The sequence below is a fragment of the Delphinus delphis genome, chromosome 8 (assembly GCF_949987515.2).
Source record: "Delphinus delphis chromosome 8, mDelDel1.2, whole genome shotgun sequence".
NCBI lineage: Eukaryota > Metazoa > Chordata > Mammalia > Artiodactyla > Delphinidae > Delphinus > Delphinus delphis.
The window spans coordinates 32,763,272-32,787,097 of NC_082690.1; the positions used below are offsets into that span (position 1 = coordinate 32,763,272).

At 36.6% G+C, this 23,826-nt stretch overlaps 1 protein-coding gene across 1 annotated transcript; it reads right to left on the reverse strand.

Annotated features, from left to right (window-relative positions):
* Positions 1–769: 769 nt before the first annotated feature.
* Positions 770–22,308, reverse strand: BIRC2 (baculoviral IAP repeat containing 2). The gene is made up of 9 exons (XM_060018047.1): positions 20,477–22,308; positions 17,090–19,247; positions 16,895–16,994; positions 12,343–12,421; positions 11,733–11,781; positions 5,878–6,120; positions 2,592–2,846; positions 1,815–1,856; positions 770–1,734 (listed from the first exon to the last, which is right to left on the reverse strand). Exons 2-9 carry the CDS (start codon positions 17,988–17,990, stop codon positions 1,541–1,543), a joined length of 1,863 nt encoding a protein of 620 aa, XP_059874030.1. The 5' UTR covers positions 17,991–19,247; positions 20,477–22,308; the 3' UTR covers positions 770–1,540.
* Positions 22,309–23,826: the final 1,518 nt, after the last annotated feature.

The following is a 23,826-nucleotide window of genomic DNA, read 5'->3' on the forward strand; positions in this document are numbered from 1 at the left end:
CACATCAGGATGGAAACAAAGCAAGAGTCCAGCTGGTGGGCCCCAGACTTTCACAAGCACACCTGCTCCTGGCTTTGCCACACACACCCCCATCAGCCAGGACCTCTCCTGCATCATGGAAAACTTGCTGCAGCTCCCTGACAGACACAGAGCCTCAGACTTCTCATAAGGCCAGGCCTGGGCCCATGGAAGTTTCGTGGAGCCTGCAGGGCAGCTCTCTGCCCAGCAGAGGATTCGGGCTTTCTGGGGACCCAGGCCCAGGCCAAAAGTGGTGAGCGTCCCACAAGTCACAGAAGAAAGGGGCCATGCTGCGGCCAGGGTGGCACAGGACCCACCCCCATGGCCCTTGGGATGCATGCCAGGGCCTTATGGATACTGTTTTCTATAGAACTCCTGCCTATTTTTATTTAACCGTCATTAAAGAGCACCTATGCTCTGTGGGGGAAAAAAAAAAAAAAAAAAGGATAAATTTTCTTTCTTCCTACTATATTCTCTATTTAAAGGGATCTAAAGGAGTTTTAGGATAAGAAGAGTTTTTAATATTAGACCTCCTTTCCACCTGGCCTCAGATGTCTGCCATAGACCCAGACCTGGGAAAGGTCAAATATGACTGGACCCAAAAAAAGATACTTACCATTGCCTATATTCCACCTCCTCATCCCACCAACACTTACTCAACAACAAAATGATTAAACTATTTTTTTAAATTCCAATGAAGATTTACATAATTCTATTTGTTAATAATTTTTGATATGGATTTTTAATTCAAATAATATCTATAATATACAAAGCAACTAGACAGATATTACCATCTAAAGGAAATTCTCATAAATCCCATTACTATTAAAAAAACACTTCATGGTAATGTTTCATGAATTCAATTTTTTAACTTAATAACTAGCATCTGAAGTGCTTACAATGTGACAGATACTATGCTTATGTACATTATCTCATCCTTATATAACCCTGTGAAGGCTTACAGAAATTACTTTTTAAATCAGAGGAAAAAAATCGATGATGTAGTCTTTTTAAAGACCTTTATTAAGATGTTTCTCACAAATTAGGGAAAAGCTTTTTTACCTGTAAGAGAAAAATCCTTATTTTACAACACAACTGAAAAAACACCAATGAGAATTTGGCAATATAACTGTGATAAACTCCAGAGCTCCTGGTTTCCATTTCTTTCAACTACATTCTAAAGTAGTACTCAAAGCTTTCAGAAAGAATACCAAACCTAGTCACTCCTAAAATGATACATAATAGCATTAAGATTGCTCCTTTAACTCCTCCTGTGTTCATACATGTACAGTAATATAGCTCAAACATAAATCTTACCTTTCATATAAACAGAGGTTAAGATTAAATATTATATATGGTATTCTTTTGGAAACAAGATTACTAGTACCAAAGAAAGCAGAGTAGAACAAAAATGTTACTAATTAAAGAACCAATAATTCCTTTTTTACTTCAGATAGCTTCAAATGTTCAAACAGTATTTTAAATACTTTTATATGTAGGCAACATATAGCCTATTTTTCTTTTATGAGAGAAATGTACGAACAGTACCCTTAATTATACCCCTGCAAATAGGGCATTTTCTTAGAGAAGGGGCACATTCCTGGCATACTACCAGATGACCACAAGGAATGAATACAATAGAAACTTCTTTGTCCATACACACTTTACAAGTTCTTTCTTCTTGCAACCTTCTCAATTGTTCTTCCAGTGACAGACCTAGTAACAACAGAAACTTCCATTAAAAAAAATGAAAGGGTAATATTTCATATTGGTCCTAAGTCTTAATTTTGTTTTACCTGAAACATCTTCTGTTGGAATATACTTCATATTCTTTTCCACTGAAGAAAGAAAAACATAACAAAGATATCACTCTAATAACTCATTAAAAATATTTTTTTAATAAAAAAATGAAATTTTGTCATGTGCAACAACATGGATGGACCTGGAGTGTATTGTGCTTAGTGAAATAAGACAGAGAAAGACATATACTCTATTTTATCACTTGTATGTGGAATCTAAAAAATAAAACTAGTGAATATAACAAATAAGATAAAGACAAAGATATAAGGAACAAACTAGTGGTTACCAGTGGGGAGAGGGAAGTTGAGGGGAAGATAAGGATAGGGAGACTAAGGGGTTCAAACTACTATGTATAAAATAAACAAGCTACAAGGATTTATGGTACAGCACAGGGAATATAGCCAATATTTTATAATGACTATAAACAGAGTATAATCTACAAAAATTTTGAATCACTGTGCTGTACAACTGGAACTTATTTAATATTGTAAATCAACTATATCTCAATTAAAAAAATTTTTTTTAAGGCATCACTCTACCAAATACAAGACTGCTTCATCTACTACCTATTATTTTTCACCTACTGTATCCTGAACAACACAGATTCTAGCTATTTATCATCAGAAATTATTTAGCCATGCTACTTGGGTAATAAAAGACTTCACTTTTTAGAACAAGTTAAATGTATAGTTTGCTAATTGGATTCGTTTTGTCAAACACAAAGATGAACATAATCCCAAGAATTTCTAAAATAACTTTACCAACAAACTCACCAAATAAGTTCTTATATAATGTAGAGTCAATTTCTTGAAGACAGTTCTTGAAGATGTTGGCAGCACCATTTCCTTTAACTAAAATGGTATCAATCAGTTCTCTTGCTTGCAAAGGTATCTGTGTTTTTTGTTTAATAATATCATGTTCCTGTTTATTAATTACATTGGCCTTTAAAAGATTATCCAGGATAGGAAGCACACATGTCAACTGTTGAAAGAGAGCCATTCTATTCCTCCGAATCAAGGACAAATCATCTTCATGTTAGAAAAAAGAAAGAAAAATCCATTAGATTATAAACTGCTCCAACTACACTCATATACTAACAACCAACCCTATGAACAATTCAGACACTAAATAAATAGGAGCTGGAAAAAGAAGGACAAAATTACTCCTCTGCAGTTTAATGTCTGTCACTTGGAAAACTTTCAGAAGATTTAGCTAAGGCATATTATATATAAGTACACACATGGTCTCTGTTTTTTTAACTTATTAAAGTCTATATATTTACCTGTCTTAGAACCCTGCTTTATCCTGCTGAGAGTAAGCAGAGAATTTTAGAGGGCAGTATAAATTTGCAACCTCTGTACTTTGCCCCCATGGAATTACTACTGACTTCTCTTTGCATTATATCACTTTACTTTTATGAGCATTTTCATATGAATTGTCTCCTTTGATAAAAAGATCCTATCAATTAAACAAGGCAGGTATGACTGCTTCTCATTTTCAGATAGGGAGAGACAGACTCACAATATCATTAACTGTGACCTATCCAAGGTCACAGAAAGAATCAGTTATAGAATCAGGTCTCCTAGATTAGTGTCTTCAACTCCATGTTTAAGAAGCAGTAAGCAGTGTTGAAGACTTTGAGCTGTAGAGTTAGGACAGACCTAGAGCTCCACACTGGCTTAGCCACTTACTAGCTATGTGCCCTAACCTCCATACACCTCAGTTTCCTCATCTGTAAAATGCAGATAATAATAGTACCTTTCTCAAAGAGTTGTAAGGATTAAATGAGATACATGTGAAGTACTTATCACAATATCTGGCACATAATTAGCTACCAATATTGTCTTATAAAGGTCTAGGTTTGGGCTTCCCTGGTGGCGCAGTGGTTGAGAGTCCGCCTGCTGATGCAGGGGACACGGGTTTGTGCCCTGTTCCGGGAAGATCCCACATGTCGTGAAGCGGCTAGGCCCGTGAGCCATGGCCGCTGAGATTGCGTGTCCAGAGCCTGTGCACTGCAGCAGGAGAGGCCACAGCAGGGAGAGGCCCGCGTACCGCAGAAAAAAATAAAATAAAAAATAATAAAGGTCTAGGTTTATAGCAATTAAAAAAGACTCCGTATGAATCAAGCCTAATCTTTTTTAAAAAGCACGAAATCCATTGTTAAATTTCCTACATTTATGGAATATGGGCATAAATTCCTACAGTGTTTTTCAAAAAGTTCCTCTTCTGTTGACCATAATATTTAATTGCCTGCTTTCAACCTTAAAAAAAAAAGTACATTTCCATATTTACAAGTTTAATGAGAAATAAAAAAGAAGTCTATTGTAAAGTTCCGGGAAAAAAAAAGACCATTTCCTTCACCTTTTACTTCTTTCTAGAAGTCAAACGCTCTATTCATCTCAAAATTATGGAATTCCCTTCTCTGACCACAACTTATATCCTTCTACCTTACTAATTCACCTCACTACTAACATCTGTTCTTCAATCTCCATGTCATTCCCAACTACTAACACAAGAGTTGTCTCCTGGCTTTGCTTACTTCCCATTCTAGTCTAGATGTAGTCAGGTGTCTCAATGATCTTCTCTTATTAGTAACCTAAATTCTTCCTCCCTATTCCTTTTCTGACTTGTTTGCTTATTAAGAAACAATTTCAAATCCATAATTCAAGGGACTTCGCTGGCAGTCCAGTGGTTAAGATTCTGCACTTCCACTGCAGGGGGCGTGGTTCGATCCCTGGTCAGGAAACTAAGATCCCACATGCCACTTGGCCAAAAACAAAACAAAACAAACAACAAAAAATCCATAATTTAAGACTATTCGTTGAACCTTACGAAGAATAAGAAAGTCACAAAACTATGGTGACCAGTTTTATTAGAGTGATTTCATTTAACCTGTGTTTTATTACTGGTTAACAATCTTAAAATCTTTTCACTTTCCTCAGGCCCTTTCTTTCACGAAGCCCTTCCCATTTCCCAAATAAATCTACTTAAAATTTTTTTTTGATGTTCTAGGCACTGTGCTAAACTGTTTTACTTGTAACATCTCATTTGATTCCTATAGCTGCTCCATGCAATTGGTACTGTTATCATCCCCATTTTACAGATGAGAAAAACTGAGGTCTGGTTAAGTTAATTGCCAACCTGGTAACTGACAGAGCCAGGGTTTAAACACAAACCTGTCTCAACTACAAATCAGACTTCAAACACTGTGTAACATGGCCAAACAATGAGGTTCTCAAACTATTCCTAACATTACTTAAAAGCTTAAACTGAGAAAGTGTCTTCCAACCCAAATGCCCCAATTTACACTATATATGCAACCTTCACCTCTGCTGGTCCTTTAACCCTATCTTCTGCATACTAGTTTCCACAGCTAGTCTATAAGCTCCTTGAAAGCAAGCACCATGAATAGCAAGCACATTATTTGGCACAGGTGCTCATCCTCAATTAACATTTATTAAAGGAATGATTACTCAAAAGACTTGTTTTGGGAGTCTGAGGCTTAACATAAAACTGGATGAATACCAAAATCAGTTCTCTACTATCTTTGGACTGGGCAGGTGCTTCTCATCAAAGCCTAGGATTTCATCATGGGTTCTATTTTTTGCATAAGGATCACTAAGCAAGGATTAGACAGTCAAACACCATGTTAAGAATATGATTTGAAGGAACTTAAAAAAAAAAAAAAAGTAGAAACAAGACAGGCACCCAACTATAAAATCTTGCTTTTTCAAAATAGTTTAAATTTGTTAATGTATGAGGAAGAAATGCAATATAGCTCAAGAAAGGAATTATGCTAAAATCCTCTGATTAGCATAAATCAGCAATCTTCTTGGAAAATAAGCATTCAAAAAAACAAAAACAAAAACAACTGTAGTCAGTGCTTCTCGACTAGGGTGATACATTACCCACAGTGAAGGGGATGTGAGGCTGGAAATGACTGGTGGCTGTCACTAGCAGTTAGTGGACAGACGGGGGATGCTCACTGTCCTGCAACATGTGAGACAGTCCTATGAGCCCTCAATGGAAGTAACGCAGGTGACTAACATTCCCAAATACCTGATGCTGTTTCTTCAGTTTGTCTTTCCTTCTCTTCTTCTCTTTTTTCATCTTCAGCATTAAGAAGTGCTGACACAATATCATTAACTGTTCTGTAATTCTCTCCAGTTGTTAGGATTTTACTCTGAATTGTCTGCTTTACCAGGCTTCTACTAAAGCCCATTTCCAAGGCAGCTTTAACCACAGGTGTATTCATGATGACTGCATCATCTGAAGAACTTTCTCCAGGTCCAAAATGAACAACTAGTTTAAAAGACATGTATTTGTATAAATTCCATAAATATAAAAATACAGAGAATAATGACTATGATACAGTCTTTACTCTAGTACAGATTATATCCTGGTAAGGGAGATGAGCTATATACACCAACTACCTATAACTCCAACAAACGTTTGAACCTGATAAGCATCAAATGAGAGTGTAGTAATAGGCTGTACTTTTAAAAAATACCACTTCCCACATCCTAGATCTACTTAATTAGAGACTCTTCGGGATGGGGCATAGGAATATTCTAAATATTCCTCAAATGATTCTGATGTACAGTCAATTTTGGAAACTGAGATGCTACACAAATTTAGAAGTGAAAAATTATCTTAATTCAGCTAGAAAAGTGGGGGAAATCAACAAAAACTTCATGGAAAAGATGGCATTAGAGTTTGAACTTAAAGGATGGACAAGACCTAGAAAGGTGGATAGATGAGTGTGATCAGAGAAGCATTTTCTGAGAACAGGGTCAATGTTAGCCAATATGGCACTTCTGTGAAAATTACAAAATGACATAATTCTTCAAGACACTTTACTGCCACCTGCTGGAAAACTGTTTTATAATAAAAATAAATATACAATGTGCATGTGCTCCCTTGCTCAAACATATGTGGAAACCCTGTCTGAAGAGAGAACACGCCAGAACAAACACCTGAAAGATAAGGAGTGAGCTATGGGAATATCTGAAAGAAGTCTTTCAGGCAAAGAGAACAGCAAGTATAAAAGCCTCAAGTCAAGAGAAAAGCTTGATATATTTAAGAAACAAAAAGGTGATCCAAAGTCAGAAATGAGGGTGATGCCTGGATGATGTAGAGCCTTTTGAGGAATTTATATTTTATTCTAAGTTTGCTACAATATTCTAGGAGGGTTTTAAGTAGGGTACTGATAAAACCTGATTTGTTTTTTCAAAAGATGATTCTGGCAGCTCTGTGATAAATTTTAATGAGGTAAAATGGAATCAGGGAGCCCTGTTAGGATTTTATGACAAAAAGTCATAAAATGACGTTATGGCACTCATGGCAGCTTGAATCAGGCTAATAGTGGTGGAGATGGAGAGAAGTGGTAAGATTTGGGACATATTATAAAGGCAGAGATGGAAGGACTTCTAACAGATTAAATATACCAAGTAAAAGGAGGAATCAGGGATGATGTCTAACTTAAGTCAACTTTTGACCTTAGGAAGTGAGTGCCATTAACTGAGTTGGGAAGACCAGAGAAAGAGCAAATTTGAAGGATGAAGGACAGGGAGAAAATGTTTGCTTTGGTTATATTAACTCTGAGACACCCAGTATAAACAAGTAGAGATTTAAACAGGTAGTTAAACAGTCGGCAGCTCAGGAAATGGAGAAATACATTTGGGTTGAATGTTGAGAGGTACTCCATCATTTAGAGGTTTGAAAAAGGAGTAACCACCAAAGGAAATTGTTCATGATCAACCAGGGAAATAGGGGAAAACCAAGAATGTGGTGTCCAGGGCTTCCCTGGTGGCACAGTGGTTGAGAGTCCGCCTGCCAGTGCAAGAGATATGGGTTCGTGCCCTGGTCCGGGAAGATCCCACATGCCGCAGAGAGGCTGGGCCTGTGAGCCTGCGCGTCCGGAACCTGTGCTCCGCAACGGGAGAGGCCACAACAGCGAGAGGCCTGCGTACTGAAAAAAAACAAAACAAAACAAAAAAGAATGTGGTGTCCAGGAAGCCAAGTGAGGAACATACCTTAAGAAGGATGCAGGAAACTATGATAGCAAGATTGCCGGTTAAGTTGCCCCCAACTTGTACCCCACGCAACAACATTTTAGAATCCATCCAAGGACAAAAGTGCCTTTTGTGGGAGGCTTTGGGATTTAGGTATAAGATTATGAAACCCAAGTGTATTCCAAGACCAAGGAGAGCCATTTTGAGAAGACTGGCCTGTACCAGGCACCTGAATCCCTGACCATGGTCCCAGCTACAAACCCAGAAACAGCTCAGTATCCATCAAGACTGAAAGCAGAAGGTCTTTACCTGCCAAAACCAGTCAATAAAGACTGCAAGCAGCGTTTGCTCCCTCAAATGCACAGACACCAAGGCAAGGCTACATATAAATATCATACAAATCAGGCACATATGACACCATCACAAGAAACCAATAAAGATCCAGAACTGACCCCAAAGAAATGAAGATCTATGATTTGCCTGACAATGAACTCAATAGAGTCACCTTAAAAAAACTCAACAAAATTCAAGAGAACAAAGATAAACAACTAAATGAAATGAATATAACAATGCATGAACAAAATCAGAAGTTTAATCAAGAAACAGAAACCACAAAAAAGAATCAAGCAGAAAACCTGGAGCTGAAGAATACCAGGACAGAACTGAAAAACATCAATAGAGAACTTCAACAACAGACTTGCTAATGCAGAAGAAAGAATCAGAGAACTCAAATGGAGATCATTTGAAATTAGCCAGTTATAGGAACAAAAGGAAAAGAGAATGAAAGAGTGAAGGAAGCCTACATGAATTATAGGACACAACCAAATGAATAAACAGTCAAATCATGGGAATCCCAGAAGACAGAAAAAAGGGAAGAAAGCTTAAAGAAATAATAGCTGAAAACTTTAGCTCCTAAATCTTGGGAGAGATATGGATATCCACAAACAGTAAGCTCAAGGAACCTCAAGTAAGATCAGCCCAAAGATTACTCCAAGACACATTATAGTCAAAATATTAAAAGACAGAGAAACCATTTTGAAAGCAGCAAGAAAAAAATGACTCCTCATATACAAAGGAACCCCCTAAGGCTATCAGCACATTTCTCTGCAGAAACCTTGAAGGCCAGGAGAGAATGACTTAATATATCAAAGTGCTAAAAGAAAAAAAAAAATGCCAACCAAGAACACTGGCAAAACTGTCCTTCAGAAATGAAGGAGAGATAAAAACATTCCAGACAAGCAGAAGTTGAGGGAGTTCATCAACACTAAACCTGCCTTAGAAGAAATACTAAAGTGATTTCAAGTTAAAATGAAGAGATGCTAAGTAACAACATGAAATAAAACTTACTGGTAAAGGTAAATATGTAGTCAAATTCATAACACCCTATACTGTATCTCTAGCATAAGTTAAAAAACAACAATATATTTTGCACAGCAAAAGAAACCATAAACAAAATGAAAAGACAACTCACAGAATGGGAGAAAATATTTGCAAATGATGCGACCCACAAGAGCTTACTTCCCAAAATATACAAACAGCACATGCAGCTCTATGTCAAAAAAAAACAACTCAATCAAAAAATGTGCAGAAGATCTAAATAGACATTTCTCCAAAGAAGACATACAGATGGCCAAAAAGCACATAAAAAGATGCTCATCATCACTAATTATCAGAGAAATGTAAATCAAAACTACAGTGAGGTATCACCTCACACCAGTCAGAATGGCCATTATCAAAGTCTACAAACAATAAACACTGGAGAGGGTGTAGAGAAGAGGGAACCCTCCTATGCTGTTGGTGGGAAATGTACATTGGTATAACCACTATGGAGAATAGTATGGAAGTTTCTTAAAAAACTAAAAAACAGAACTACCATAAGATCCAGTAATCCCACTCCTGGGCATATATCTGGAGAAAAGCATAATTTGGAAAGAAACATGCACCCCAATGTTCACTGCAGCACTGTTTACAATAGCCAAGACATGGAAGCAACCCAAACATCCACTGATAGAGGAATGGATAAAGAAAATGTGGTACATATATACAATGAAATATTAGCCATAAAAAAGAACGAAATAATGCCATTTGCAGCAACATAGATAGACCTAGAGATTATCATACTAAGAGAAGTCAGAGAAAAACAAATATCATATGGTATCACTCATATATGGAATCTAATTTTTTAAAAACTGATTTAATGAACTTATTTACAAAACGCAACAGACTCACAGATTTCAGAAACAAACTTATGGTTACCAAAAGGGAAATGTGGGGGGAAGGGATAAATTAGGAGCTTGGGATTAACATACACACATAACTATATATAAAATAGATTACCAAAAAGGACTTACAGAGGAAATTCTACTCAATATTCTACAATAACCTATATGGGAAAAGAATCTGAAAAAGAACGAATATATGTATATGTATAACTGAATCACTATGCTGTACACCTGAAACTAACACAACATTGTAAACCAACTATACTCCAATAAAAATTAAAAGAAAAAAGAAATATTTATAGAAAAAAACACAAAAATAAAAAACACAAAACAATAATATTATTAACTATAACTATATTAACTTGTTACTGGATGCAGAATATAAAATGTATGACATCAATAGTGTAAAACATGGGGTGAGAAGAAGTAAAACTGTAGAGTTTTTGTAAATGAAGGTAAGTTGTTATCAGCTTAAAATAGACTATTGTATCTAAGATATTTTACATAAGCTTCATGGTAAACACAAAGAAAAAACCTATAGTACATACAGAAAATACAACAGAGAAATTAAAGCACACTACTACAGAAAATAAATCAGAAAGGAAGAGAGCAAAAGAGGAAGAAATGAACGAAGGAACTAAAAAAAGTCAGAAAACAATTAATAAAATCATAATAAAAAGTCCTTATATATCAATAATTACAATACCAATAATTATTTTAAATGTAAATGTACTAAATTCTCCAATCAAAAGACACAGAATGGCTGAATGGATTAAAAAAAACCCACTAGATCCAACAGTATGCTGCCTATAAAAGAATCATTTTAGCTTTAAGGACACAGAAAGGTTGAAAATGAAAAGATATAAAAGGTGTTCTATGCAAATGGTAATCAAAAGTAATGAGGAATGGTTATACTTACATAAAATAAAATAGACTTTCAGTCAAAATCAGTGACAAGAGACAAAGATCACTGTATGTAGTGATGAAGGGGTCAACTCATTAAAAGTACACAAAACAAAACAAAACAAAAAGTACACAAAACAATTGTAAATTTATATGCAATAAACATTGAAGCATCTAAACATTTAAAGCAAATATTAACATAACTAAAGGAAGAAATAGAGAGCAATACAATAATAGTAGGGGACTTCAATATCCCACTTTCAAGACTGGCTAGATCATCCAGACAGAAAGTTAATAAGGAAAAAGGAGACCTGAATAACACTATACACTAAATGCCAGATGTGGCTAAAATTAAATTATAACCAGAAGACATATTTCCTATCCTTGCACTAAACTACTACATACCTGGCAAATACCTAATATCTAGCCCAATTTTCAAACCATGTGAACTGGGTCTTTCCAAACATGCTAGCTTATACAAACATTTCCTCTTTGGAGGGCTTATTATTTGCTCTTCTCATTTGGTATTCCCTGAAGTTGTTTTTCTTTTGCACTTGTCTTGTCTCTCCAGTGAGAATGTCAGCACTTTAAGAACAAAAACTAGAATACTTCCAAGAATCCTCTAAAAATGTCATGAATCTTAGTAGATACATAATATTTATTAACTTTCTAGCACTTTTTTCTATGACCTCAGAAGTCCTTTGTTTACATACTTTCATTCTTAATATTCTGACAAAAAAATCCTATCCTATATTTGGAATATTTTCATACATACTTGGTGGATCAGCATTTTCATCTCCAGGAGTATCTGAAGTTGACAATAGCTATGAAACAGTAGAAAAAAATAATAGATAAAATCAGAAATCTCAAACAACCTGAACATAGCAACATTAAGTTTATCTTAATTACTGTATACACGCTTTTGAAAACATACTTCAATTTGCTGTTTTACTTTAATCATCATAAAACATTTCCTTATACATCACCCAATTCCAAATTAGAATTCAAGTATTTCTCTAGTTTCAAGAAAACAGGAAAAAGTATTAATGGTTTCTCATCCCACTTAGAAAGTCATATTTCAGCTGAATCACTCTCAGAGACTCCAAACTGCTAACAAGTTATTTTGTTTTTCTCAAAAATACGGAGGAGACACTAAAGCTCTTCTCCAACCCCACCACAAATTTGTACAGTGGCAGGTTGAGTGATTTTTCAAAAAAAAGGAAAAAAGAGTCATTTTTTAAAAGCCCCTGAACAAACATGTCCATTAAGATGGACACAAAACATGTAACTATAATTGAGAAAACAGATGTAATTGTCACTTCTAATCATATTTGTAATTATTATCTAGGAGAACTCAATGTTGCCAATTATAAAAACATATTTACCTGTTCAAGAAGATGAGGATACCTAGCTTGAATCTCATCAACAAACTCCCGCCCTTTCATGCGTATCAAGAACTCACACCTAAAACGTAAGAGGAAAAATTTTTAAGTTCTTTTATAACAAAAATATAATCTGATTACTCTAGAAAAGTGGCTTTCAAATTATTTGATTGTATCCCAAAGTACAAACATTTTACATCACAACCTAGTACATATACACATCTAACAGGAACAAAACTCTCATACAATATTACAAATTCTTACTATGCATTGATGCATTGTGATATTTTGTTTGATTGCATTAATACAATCACAACAATAAAAAGGTCTGGATCTCAAAGGAGCACAAGCTAAGGCTTGAAAAATACTGTTCTAGATAATTTACTTTGGGGACTTAACATAGCAGAAACTTTAATTTGCTATTCCTAAAATGTGATCTTTCACAAAATATCTGCTAATCTATCTCCATTGTCCACTCTACCATTATACTTAACACAAACCCTCTCTCTAAAAAATAGAGAATCAAGTATTTTCATCTATACATGTGACAGTGTTTCCCAAATACTTGCTTTCAAACTACTAGAATTTCTCAATGGTGTTCCAGGAAGTTCATATAACATGTTTCTGTTTCTTCCCTTTTGTTTTTTCAACAAACGGTGCTAGACAACTTGATAAAATATGCAAAAAACAAGCCTTGATTTATGTCCATAGTATACACAAAAACAAACTAAAAATGAATCATATGCCTAAATACAAAACCTGTCAATTTAACTTCTAGAAGAAAACACAGGAGAAAATCTTTTCTTTTTCCTCTAATTTTTATTTTATTTATTTATTTTTGGCTGTGTTGGGTCTTCGTTGCTGCATGCGGGCTTTCTCTAGTTGCGGCAAGCCGGAGCTACTCTTCGTTGCGGTGCACGAGCTTCTCACTGCAGTGGCTTCTCTTGTTGCGGAGCACGGGCTCTAGGCACGGGACTGCAGTAGTTGCGGCTCACGGGCTCTAGAGCACAGGCTCAGTAGTTGTGGCACACAGGCGTAGCTGCTCATACATGTGGGATCTTCCTGGACCAGGGATTGAACCTGTGTCGCCTGCACTGGCAGGCAGATTCTTATCCACTGCACCACCAGGGAAACCCTAGGAGAAAATCTTTCTGTCCTTAGGTTAGGTAAAGATTTTTTAGCTAAGAGACCAACAGCACAATCCATAAAAGATAAAATTGATAAACTGACATCTTCAAAATTAAAAACTTCTGCTCATCAAATACACTAATAAGAAAAGGAAAGACAAGCCACAGACTGAAACGCTGCAAAAGACATCTGATATAGGACTTGTATCCAGAATATATTGAAAAGTCTCGGAACTTAGTAATGAAAAAAAAAAAAATTTAAAAGAGACACTTCATCAAAGAAAATACAGTTCCAAGGATGAAGAACCCACAGATACAGAGGGCTGACTGTACTATGTCATATGAGGGACTTGAGCATCCATGAATTTTGGTTTCTTGAGGGGAATCCCTGGGAGTGTCCTGGAACCAATCCCCCACTGATACTGAGGGACAACTGTATATAGATGGCAAATAAGAAGCTCACCATCATTAATCATTAAGGAAATGCTAATTAAAATCACAGTGAAATACCACTACACATCAATTAGAATGGTTAAAATCAAAAAGACTGACAATACCGTGTGTCATTAAGAATCTGGAATTCTTAGAGGTATCATACATTCCTGGTGGGAATTTAAAATGGTACAGCCACTTCAGAAAATGATTTGGCAGTTCCTTCTAAACTTACAATAGAAAACAAAACTTGCCACCCAACCCACTAATCCCACTCCTAAGTACAACATTTACCTAAGCAAAACAAAAACATATGTTCACAAAGGTTTACTAATGTTTAGAGTGCCTTTATTCATTATTGCCCCAAATGTCCTTCAACTGGTAAATGGTTAGATTTAGTAGAGATCATGTAAGCATGCTCAAGACTCAAGTTCATCATGCAGAGAATACAGCTTTTCATTGTTCATGATCTTAATATAGTTCTAAAGTATTTTTATCCTGGGACTGACTAACTTATATTCATAACGACTAAAGACAGGAAGTATAATGAACATTGGCTGCCCCGTATTTCCCCCTTCTCCAATAAATTCTATGAGGACAGAGATTTTTGTCTGTCTTATTCACTGATATATTCCCAGCATCTAAAATAGTGATCAGGGGGATATAGGGAATTAGGTGAAAGGGATTAACAGGTACAAACCTGAGTTATAAAATAAATAAGCCATGGGGATGTAATATACAGCATAAAGAATATGGTCATAATATTGCAATAACTCTGTATGGGGACACATGGTTACTAGGCTTATCATGGTAACAATTTCATAATGTATGCAAATATCAAATCACCATGTAGTACACCTCAAACTAATATAATATTGTGTCACATATTTCAATTTAAAAAAAAGATATTAGAAAGGAAAAAAAGATCCTCATGATGATGTCTGATTTCCCATCATTACTTTCAACTACTTATTCCTAGGACTCTTGCCTTCAGACAATGCTGTTACTGTCATGAATTATCATGCTCAATCGAAATGAAACCCAGTATTCTTCCTGGTCTGCTGCAAAATCTGCATTTGTCTGCCTATTCATTTCACTTTCAACCTCATATGCAATGGTACCACAATTTTTGCCTTTCGCTTTAATTTGGTTCTTCTTTCTTTTGCTTTGGCTTGGTTTTTTATTTGATTCCACACTGTTGTGTAAATACCAATACTGATGAAAAACAGAAATTCCTTTGTATATAGAAATGTAAACCCTATTACCTCTTCTTCCAAATGATTATTACTAAAAATGTTAAGAGGGAAAAAATAAAATAAAACAGTATCCAGTAGGCATATAAATATTTAATTAATGAATAAATTGTGTTAAAATACAGTGATAATGATTATCCACTTTGGTTTTTCATTTTCTGAGATTAAAGATTATCCACAATTGAAATCTGTTGCTTACAAAAAGCACCACTGGCCTTTTCCCTTACTTAACCATCTAAAACAAAACACAAATTACAGAAGTAAACTAAGATTTTGTTTGGTTTTGTTTTATAAAGGACAAAATGTAGCAACTGAAACACTGGAATTGGAAAGCTGTTTCTGTCTTTTTAATACAGTATTAAATTTCAAATTATATGTACATACTCTCATAGAGCCAAGCACAATCAAATCACTTAAAATTCTGACAATCAGGAATTCTCTGGTGGACCAGTGGTTAGGACTCGGCCCTTCCACTGCTGTGGCCTGGGTTCCAACCCTGGCTGGGGAACTAAGATCCCGCAAGCCATGTGGTGGGGCCAAAAATATAAAAAGAAAAGAAAATACAATTCTGACAATGGAACATGCTTTTTTCCTACAATAATAATTTAAAGTAAACAAAATATGTATCACTTTTGAGAATTAAAAAGTCACAATTTATCTTGATACATTATGAATATTAAAGAGGTTCAAGAGATTCCTCATTATTGTGAAAGGCACTCACCAGTCAAAACATTACCTACATGATGTGATTCCACTTTTATATAAAGTACCTAGCATGGTCGAATTCATAGAGACAGAAAGCAGAATGGTGGTTGCTAGGGGCTGCAGGGACGGAGGGATGAGGAATTAATGAAATGAGTACAAGATTCAGTCTGGGAAGATTTAAAAAAAGTCTGGAAATAGATGGTGGTAATGAATGAGGAATAATGTGAATGTACTTAATGTCATAGAACTGTATACTTAAAAATGGTTAAAATGGCAAATTTTATGTTAGGTACATTTTACAATTTTTTTAAAAGACCATATTATCTATTTCAACTCCCTCATTTTACAAATGAGGAAAGGATCAAAGGTGTCACATGACTTGTCCAAGTTCACATAGCTACTCAGTAACAAAGACAGAATTAATTTCTAATTCTATTTCCATCAACAGCACTGCCTCTAAATTCTTTCTAGGCTATAGTAAAAAATAGGACATAGTGGGAGAAACAGAGTGACTAAAGGGAGATATTTGACATATCTCCCTTGACAAGATAAAATTGTACAGAGAAAAAATAATTTACAATTATAATCAGACTTAATACTGATTGTACAATCAGCTTTTATTATATGCATTTTTGTATTTATCCTTTTCCTAGATCCATTTCATGTCCCTTATTTTCCTTTTTCCTTCTTATCTTTTTCTTACTTATCTCCTTTTCGTTCTATTTTACATATTTTTATAATACTTAAGTCTTCTTTAAAGCAAAATGGAAAACATAAATGAAACGTATGGCCATAACTGTGACTCATCAAGAATAAGTTAAATTATATCCTGAATACATGGCTTACAAAAGAAATCATACAACATTCTACAACATTTTGTACCAAAACAATTAACATTACAATTTGGTGTTTTAAAAAGGCTAATTCCCTAATAGTATAAAGAAGCTTTGTTATATTGAAATGTAAACTTAATCATTCAAGTATGCCTACTCCTTTTAAGAACAGAATTTGTGTAGAAATACCTTTCAAAACAATTACCTTGGAAACCACTTGGCGTGTTCAACCCATGGGTCATCTCCAGATTCCCAACACCTTAAGCCACCATCACAACAAAAGCATTTGACATCATCATTGCGACCTAAAGAAAACACAATAATAAAACTGAATACATACGTGTCCTAATATATAAATCAAAATGAACTAGATAAAATGTATAGCTATACATTTTCTTACCCACATAATAGAAACCAGCACTTGCAAGCTGCTCAGGCTGAACTGGTACAGTTGAAGGCCAGTACATAAATGTTCTCAGTCGAGCTGCATGTGTCTGCATGCTCAAATTTGAAATGCTAAACCTCAGCGTTTCCAGAGAATTTTCCAAAAATGGACAGTTGGGGAAATGTCTCCGGTGTTCTGACACAGCATCATCCTTTGGTTCCCAGTTACTTAGAGTCCCACCACAGGCAAAGCAGGCTACTCTATCTCCAGGTCCTATATAATAAAAGCCAGCTCTTGCCAATTCTGATGGTGACAAAAAGGTTAATGGCCACATCTGGTAAGTAAGAAATCTCGCTTCTTCAGTACTCATGGCATAACTGTAGGGGTTAGTCCTCATTGGGGAAAAGTCTTCAACTGCTCTAGAATTAACAGGGTTTGGTGAAAGGTTGGAATAAGAACCACTGAACGAGCTACTATGTTCCAAAGTAGGTAATAATGAATGTGTAAAATTGTTTCTCATTGAAGAGGAAACATTTTTAGAGGTGGATTCCAGACTAGTAACAGAAACTAGATTCTGAATAAAGCTACAGCTAGGATACAGTTGTTTATGCTTTTCAATAGGATTGTCTCCTTGTTTCCAGTTATCCAGCATCAGGCCACAACAAAAGCATTTGACTTTGTCATTCACACCAGTGTAATAAAAACCAGCACGAGCAAGACTCCTTTCTGAGACAGGAACACCAACGGGGAAAGTTGAATATGTAGACATTCGGTAGAGTTCACATGAAAAGTCGTATTTCATTTTTTGTTTGTTGACGATTGTCCAATTTGACAAGATCGTGCTATCTTCCATCATACTCTTAATTTTTTGATACAAGGGATCTGGGAAAAGTCTTTGGGAGGTAGTTTTGTGCATGAGTCATTTTACTTTTTGACTGCTAAAACCCTTCACATGACAATTCTCTTCCCTTCACATTAGATTTTTTCCATAAAAAAGAATCAAATGATAGGCCCCTACTTATGGAAAATTCACTACACCTTCTTTACTGGATTTATACCTGAGTTGATACTCAGGTAGGATGAATATCTCTCCTAAATTACGAAGATACTATTTAATACTTTCTGGGATTATATTAACTCAAATGTTATTTGCTCGTTATTTGGCGTAATACTGACCTAATAGCCTGAAAGAAGTTGACACACCTCCAAAAATATGCTAAGACTCCTTGACTTTTCAAGGAGGTTTATATTCCAAAAATTCTAAACAAGGATAGAATACCTAAATTATGCCTTTAATTTGCTTTCGGTTACAAGCTACAAAGCCGGGATATCAAGCCAATTAATGACTATGCTACAAGAGGAAAAAACTATATGCGGGCTTCTTTCCCTATGAGCACTTTAACATTTTTTTTTAATCTTCTTTTATTCTAGTAAACAAGAAGAATTAAAGTTTTCATATGGTCACATTATCTAAAGGCCAATTTCACAAAGTTTATCATCATAGTATTTACTTAAGAAGGTTAAACTAGCTTCAGCTAACAACTTTTGGAGATGTCAACACCTACAAGTGTTGTTGAACCTAAACCAGTTATACTGCGTACAGTGTCAAATGAAATGAATTTTGCTTAAAACTCACAAACTGCTAACTCTTCTTTGTTAAATATTGTCTGTATTTGTTTCCATTTCCTGCAGCATCATTATTATGTTGTCTTTCTTCCTAACTTTGCCTACCACTTTAGTATACTTGATCAAATGAAGGTATTTTCTCCATAAACTAGTTAACCATAAAATTTCCACAGCTGAAACTTCTTACAAAAATATTAAATAACTTGTCTTTCATTTAAGAATCATGCATCTATAATATCATTCATTTTGTAATTAAAGGTAAATCAATTTATCAAGATACAGCTTGTCCTTTCTAGTGTTATCACAAATGCCTAAGGTACTGTATTACCAACAAAATTACTGCTCATGCATAATAAACCAGTAATTAACTCTACTAGCCTTCTTTCTGAAAACCCTTCATATTTTAAAAGTATAATTCATACACAAAATTACACTCCACAGAATTCAAACTATATCCCTTTATAAAGTTTCTGAGTCTCCATAATAGGATTTATTACTGCAGGGGAAAAAATGAGGGGGAAAAAGTAGACTCTTCAGGGCTGTATATCTGAAAAGAAAAAACAAACGCTATTTTAGAAAACTATTTTCACGATGAATACAATTTATATTCTTTTCAATTTATTCAGTAAATTCTAAAAGTGATTTACACTTTAGATAATACAGCTTCATTCCAGCTATTTGTCAACAAAACTAATTAGAAAAGTTTTTAATCAAAATAAATGCAATATACTCCCCGTAGCACTAAGAATACTTTTTTTAATGCACAACTTTGAAGACAGATGGACACAGAAACATATTTTGGCCTTGGTCTCCTCCCCTCTTCTGGTGACAACTTTTAATAGTTTAAGGATAATATCTCTGGCAGTTTGCTACAGGCAAAGGGGGACTAGTGGTGAAAGAGACTGCACCCATCAGCAACAGTGCAGCAGTTATTTAGATGGCATAATAGACTGTAAAGTTATTTTTTAATGTCAAGTCTCTCCAGGACTAGGCAAACTGACCAGTGAGAGTAAATGCATCAGGAACCCACCCATAAAACCCTACAACTCTACAATGCCCTCACAATTCCAAAGCAACAACCACAGAAAACAACTTGAAAACAATATACAGTAATGGCTTGTGAAACACTGGCCTTGGGAATGTGACTACTTGCATGAATGCTTTCGTTACACCAGAACTTGGTGTCCTATCTTTACAGATTTTTATCTACAAGCATCGTACAGTGGATTTGCCCTCTTTAGGCAAACTGTGGCTTTGGGGGTTGAAGGCGGGAGACAAACTGCAAGGGAAAATAAGAGAAACTATGGAATTTACCTATTAATTTCCCGGAGCTATTTCTCACAATACACAATAGACCACTAAAGCGGCAGAGCGCGGTTGCAACTATCTGATACAGGGAATCTGCCGCCACACAACTGTCTCCGTTTGAACATACTAAACAAAGGAATACCGAGGGTTAAGTTTAAAACCCTGCAAAAACTTGACGAACATCTTGGTCAGAGTCCAAGGGCCGGAGAAGTGGGCGGCGGCCAGAGCAGACTTGCAAACAGGTCAATTGAAAAAAAATTATTTTCGGCAGCAAGTCTTGGACCTGGAGCTTCCGAATTAAACAGCCTCGGCGAGAGTGAAGAGAACAGAGAGCTCACTGCGACCCCCGGCCTCCGCTCCCGGCCCTGTCTTCCCTCACCCAACTGCAGCCTCAGGGAAGCGGGCCCCCGCGGCCCGAGCGCCCCTACCCGCCTCGCGCGGCCGGGGCCCGGAAGGAGCTGCACTCACCGCTGGGCCGGCGTAGCAAACGCGGGAACGGCGCGGCAGTCTGGATCCTCCACAACCCCGAGAGCTGCTACGCCGACAGAATAAGAAGCCAGACGGCTCGGCTCCGGTGCTCACAAAGCCCCCCGCCCGCGCAGGGCCCACGCCGACGCACAGTGACGACAGCGCGCCGGCCGGGATCGCGTCATGCCGCGCGAGGGCGCCGGGGCGTCTGCAGGCGAAGAGTGGCCCGAAGCGGGCGCTAGGCCGTACGCAGTCTGTTAGCCCGCGGGGGCGGCGGGGCCGGGCGTCCCCTCGGCGTTCCAACCTTTAATTTCGCCGCGTGAGCACTTTTGACGTTTCCTTCCCTCGCCGTTCCTGACATTCTCCTGAGGGGGACGTGGCGAAGCGTGAGCCGTAGATTTTGAATCGCGGGAAGCCTGCGGAAACGCCCCAGCGCGGGCGGTGAGCGTCTCCCCCGCGTCACCCGGTTGGGGTCTAGCCCCAGCCGGATTCCTCTAGTGGGGCCTCCCCTCGGCGTGGGTGACCGCGTCGTCCGGGGGCGGAGTCAACCCGGCGGCGTTTCGGCTTCGGTTAAGTGAACGGTTGTAACCGTTTTCCTCAGCAGCTTTGTGATGTCAATCTTAAACAGCTGGCCGTGAAAATGGAAAAAAGACGAGTGTTGGAAAGCAGAACAGCATCAGAGGATTAATTTTGAAGCTTTGATTTTATAGTCTTTTGGGGAGTATATCTATTTTATAATCAACCACTGTATCTTTTATTTTTAAACTTTTGTTTTTCTGTTCTGGAGGCGAATGCACTGACGAAAGTGTCCTAATTTCAGAAGCTCATCACTAGCAACGGTTCGGTGCTTCAGGCCAGGCTTCACTCCCCCTTTTTTTTTCCTGAATGTGACTAGGATGGAGTGTATACATTCATATACGTGTGTATATATAAATCATACGTGAACCACAGAGGAGCCCTGTATCAATGACATGTTTAACTAGTTAACTGATAGAAAAATTGTAAATACAAAATCTTGGTTTTCCTAGTCAGGGACTGTTTTTCTCCCCCCTCTCTAGCAGTGCGGTGAACACAGTAAATATTTGCTGCATTGCAGAGAGAATTTTTTAGTTTATGTTCCGTGAAGACACTCTTTGTCAATGAAATCAGATGTTTTCTTCTTTCAGGGGAACTCCAGGAGGCAAATATTTCAAAAACTTCCAAATAACAAGCCACTTAATTAGGCAGCCGGGGGAATTCCAAGACCCTGAACCGTTTCCCATTTCCTGTCCCTGTCATTTCTGCATGCCAATCAGTCACAGAATAGGGCTTCTGTTCCAGTGTTAATAGTAAAAAGAAAGTATTTGTAACAGTTTGTGATACAGAGAAAAGAAATGTCATGGCTCCCAATGACTAAAAACTTACAAATATGCACATGAGTTTTGATAGTAGTTCAGTATGTAGTTCAAGTTGCAATTTCTGGGAAAGTTACGGGACTTTCTTTTTATGTGTGGGAAAATATGTATTAGCAAGAATTGTTCGTTCTGGATTCAAGATTATTAAAGATTATTTCTCTTTTTCAGTTCTTGTCCTTACCAAAAAAGTATAGGGGAAAATTCATATTTCAAAAACTCGAAGTCCTTATATATTTTCCCCAAGAAACCACGTAATAACATTCAGGTATAATAAATACTACTTTATAACTTTTAATCCTATATAACCTTGTAGTTGAGTGTTAAATTTATTCAGTTACCCACTTATTCAGTTAATCTTTTTCATATTTCCAGTGTAGAACTGCTGGTGATTTTTAAAAATAAGTTGTGTTTTTCTGCTGAGGTTACTATACTAATATTTTTCACATTTATGTAGAAAAATATTTACAGGATCCAAGACAATTTGAGGAGGAATATAAGACTGAAGGGGCTTGTCCACTAGATAACAAGTTATATATAAAGTCATAGTAATTCAGATAGTATTAGCACAAGGATGGACAAATAAAGGAGCAAGATAAATAGCCCAGAAAAGATATGTATGTATATGTGAATTTGATATATGACATTGGTATTACATATCAGTGAGAAAAGGATTAACTGGTCAATAAGTAATACTGAATGAATGGTTATTCTAATGAAAAATAAAATTAGATAATCACCTAACTGTTAAAAAAAATTCCTGTTGGATAAAAACCCTAAAAGTGAACAGCTATGATTGTGAATCCAGGATTTTAAACATATTTTTTGAGTTATAATCCATTGCAGTTATTGTAGGCCATAGTAGACCAATGGGAGCTTATTCACGTTGACTCTTGAGTCCTTTTGACATGGCCATAGTAGTCTTTGATTGCTTTGTTGGCTGGCTTTGTACATTTCTTACCCAATACCTATAATTAGCCATTTATTCAAAGTGCTCTGGTTCCTTTAGTGGGAAATGATATATAAAGACCATAATCTGAATGTTTGTGGTACTAATTGTTATTGAGTTGTATTGTTTTTATAACCTGTTCTGTGGACACAGTTGGGTAAATATGGCCTTTTGGTTTTTAATAAAAAGCATCATGAACTCTAACTTCCAATTCAAATTCAGGAATTCAAGGTTTTATTTAACCTCATTGATTGTACAGCTTCCTTCCTTCCTGCACACGGAAAAATCCTTATTCTCACCTGTACTCCCTTCCTGCCCTGTAGGCAATGATTTAAACATTTTTTAATGTTTTTTTATTCTAAAAATAGAGTTTATGTACATTTATCCATATCTCCCTTTTTCTTAGATAACTGGTAGCATACTTTTTTCCACCTTTTTTTACTTACTAATAAATTATGGAGATCACTCAATACTAGTATATATAGAGAGAGATTCCTCATTTCTGCACAGTACTCCATTGTGTAGATGTAGCACAATATATTCAACTAGTCCCTGTTGATGAAAAAATCATTTGATCTAAGAAAGAAATGGAAATTTTACTTGAGCCAAATTTTTTTTAAATAAATTTATATACTTTATTTTTGGCTGCATTGGGTTTTAGTTGTTGCGTGCAGACTTTCTCTGGTTGTGGTGAGTTGTGGGGGGGGGTTCGTTGCGGTACATGGGCTTCTCATTGTGGTGGCTTCTCTTGTTGCGGAGCACGGACTCTGGGCATGCGGGCTTCAGCAGTTGTGGCACGTGGACACTAGAGCGCAGGCTCAGTAGTTGTGGCACACGGGCTTAGTTGCTCCGTGGCATGTGGGATCTTCCCGGACCAGGGCTTGAACCCATGTCCCCTGCATTGGAAGCTGGATTCTTAACCACTGTGCCACCAGGAAAGCCCACTTGTGCCAAGTTGAGGGTTATAACCCAGGAACAGTCTCTCAGAAAGCTCCAAGAACTGTTCTGCC

Coding starts and splice junctions, on each gene's coding strand:
- BIRC2 (XM_060018047.1), bottom strand. CDS start 17,990: ATGCACAAAACTACCTCCCAAAGACTTTTCCCAGATCCCTTGTATCAA. Junction 1,857..2,591: donor ATTATATAAGAACTTATTTG/GTGAGTTTGTTG, acceptor TTCTTTCTTCAG/TGGAAAAGAATATGAAGTAT. Junction 1,735..1,814: donor TCCAACAGAAGATGTTTCAG/GTAAAACAAAAT, acceptor TGTTGTTACTAG/GTCTGTCACTGGAAGAACAA.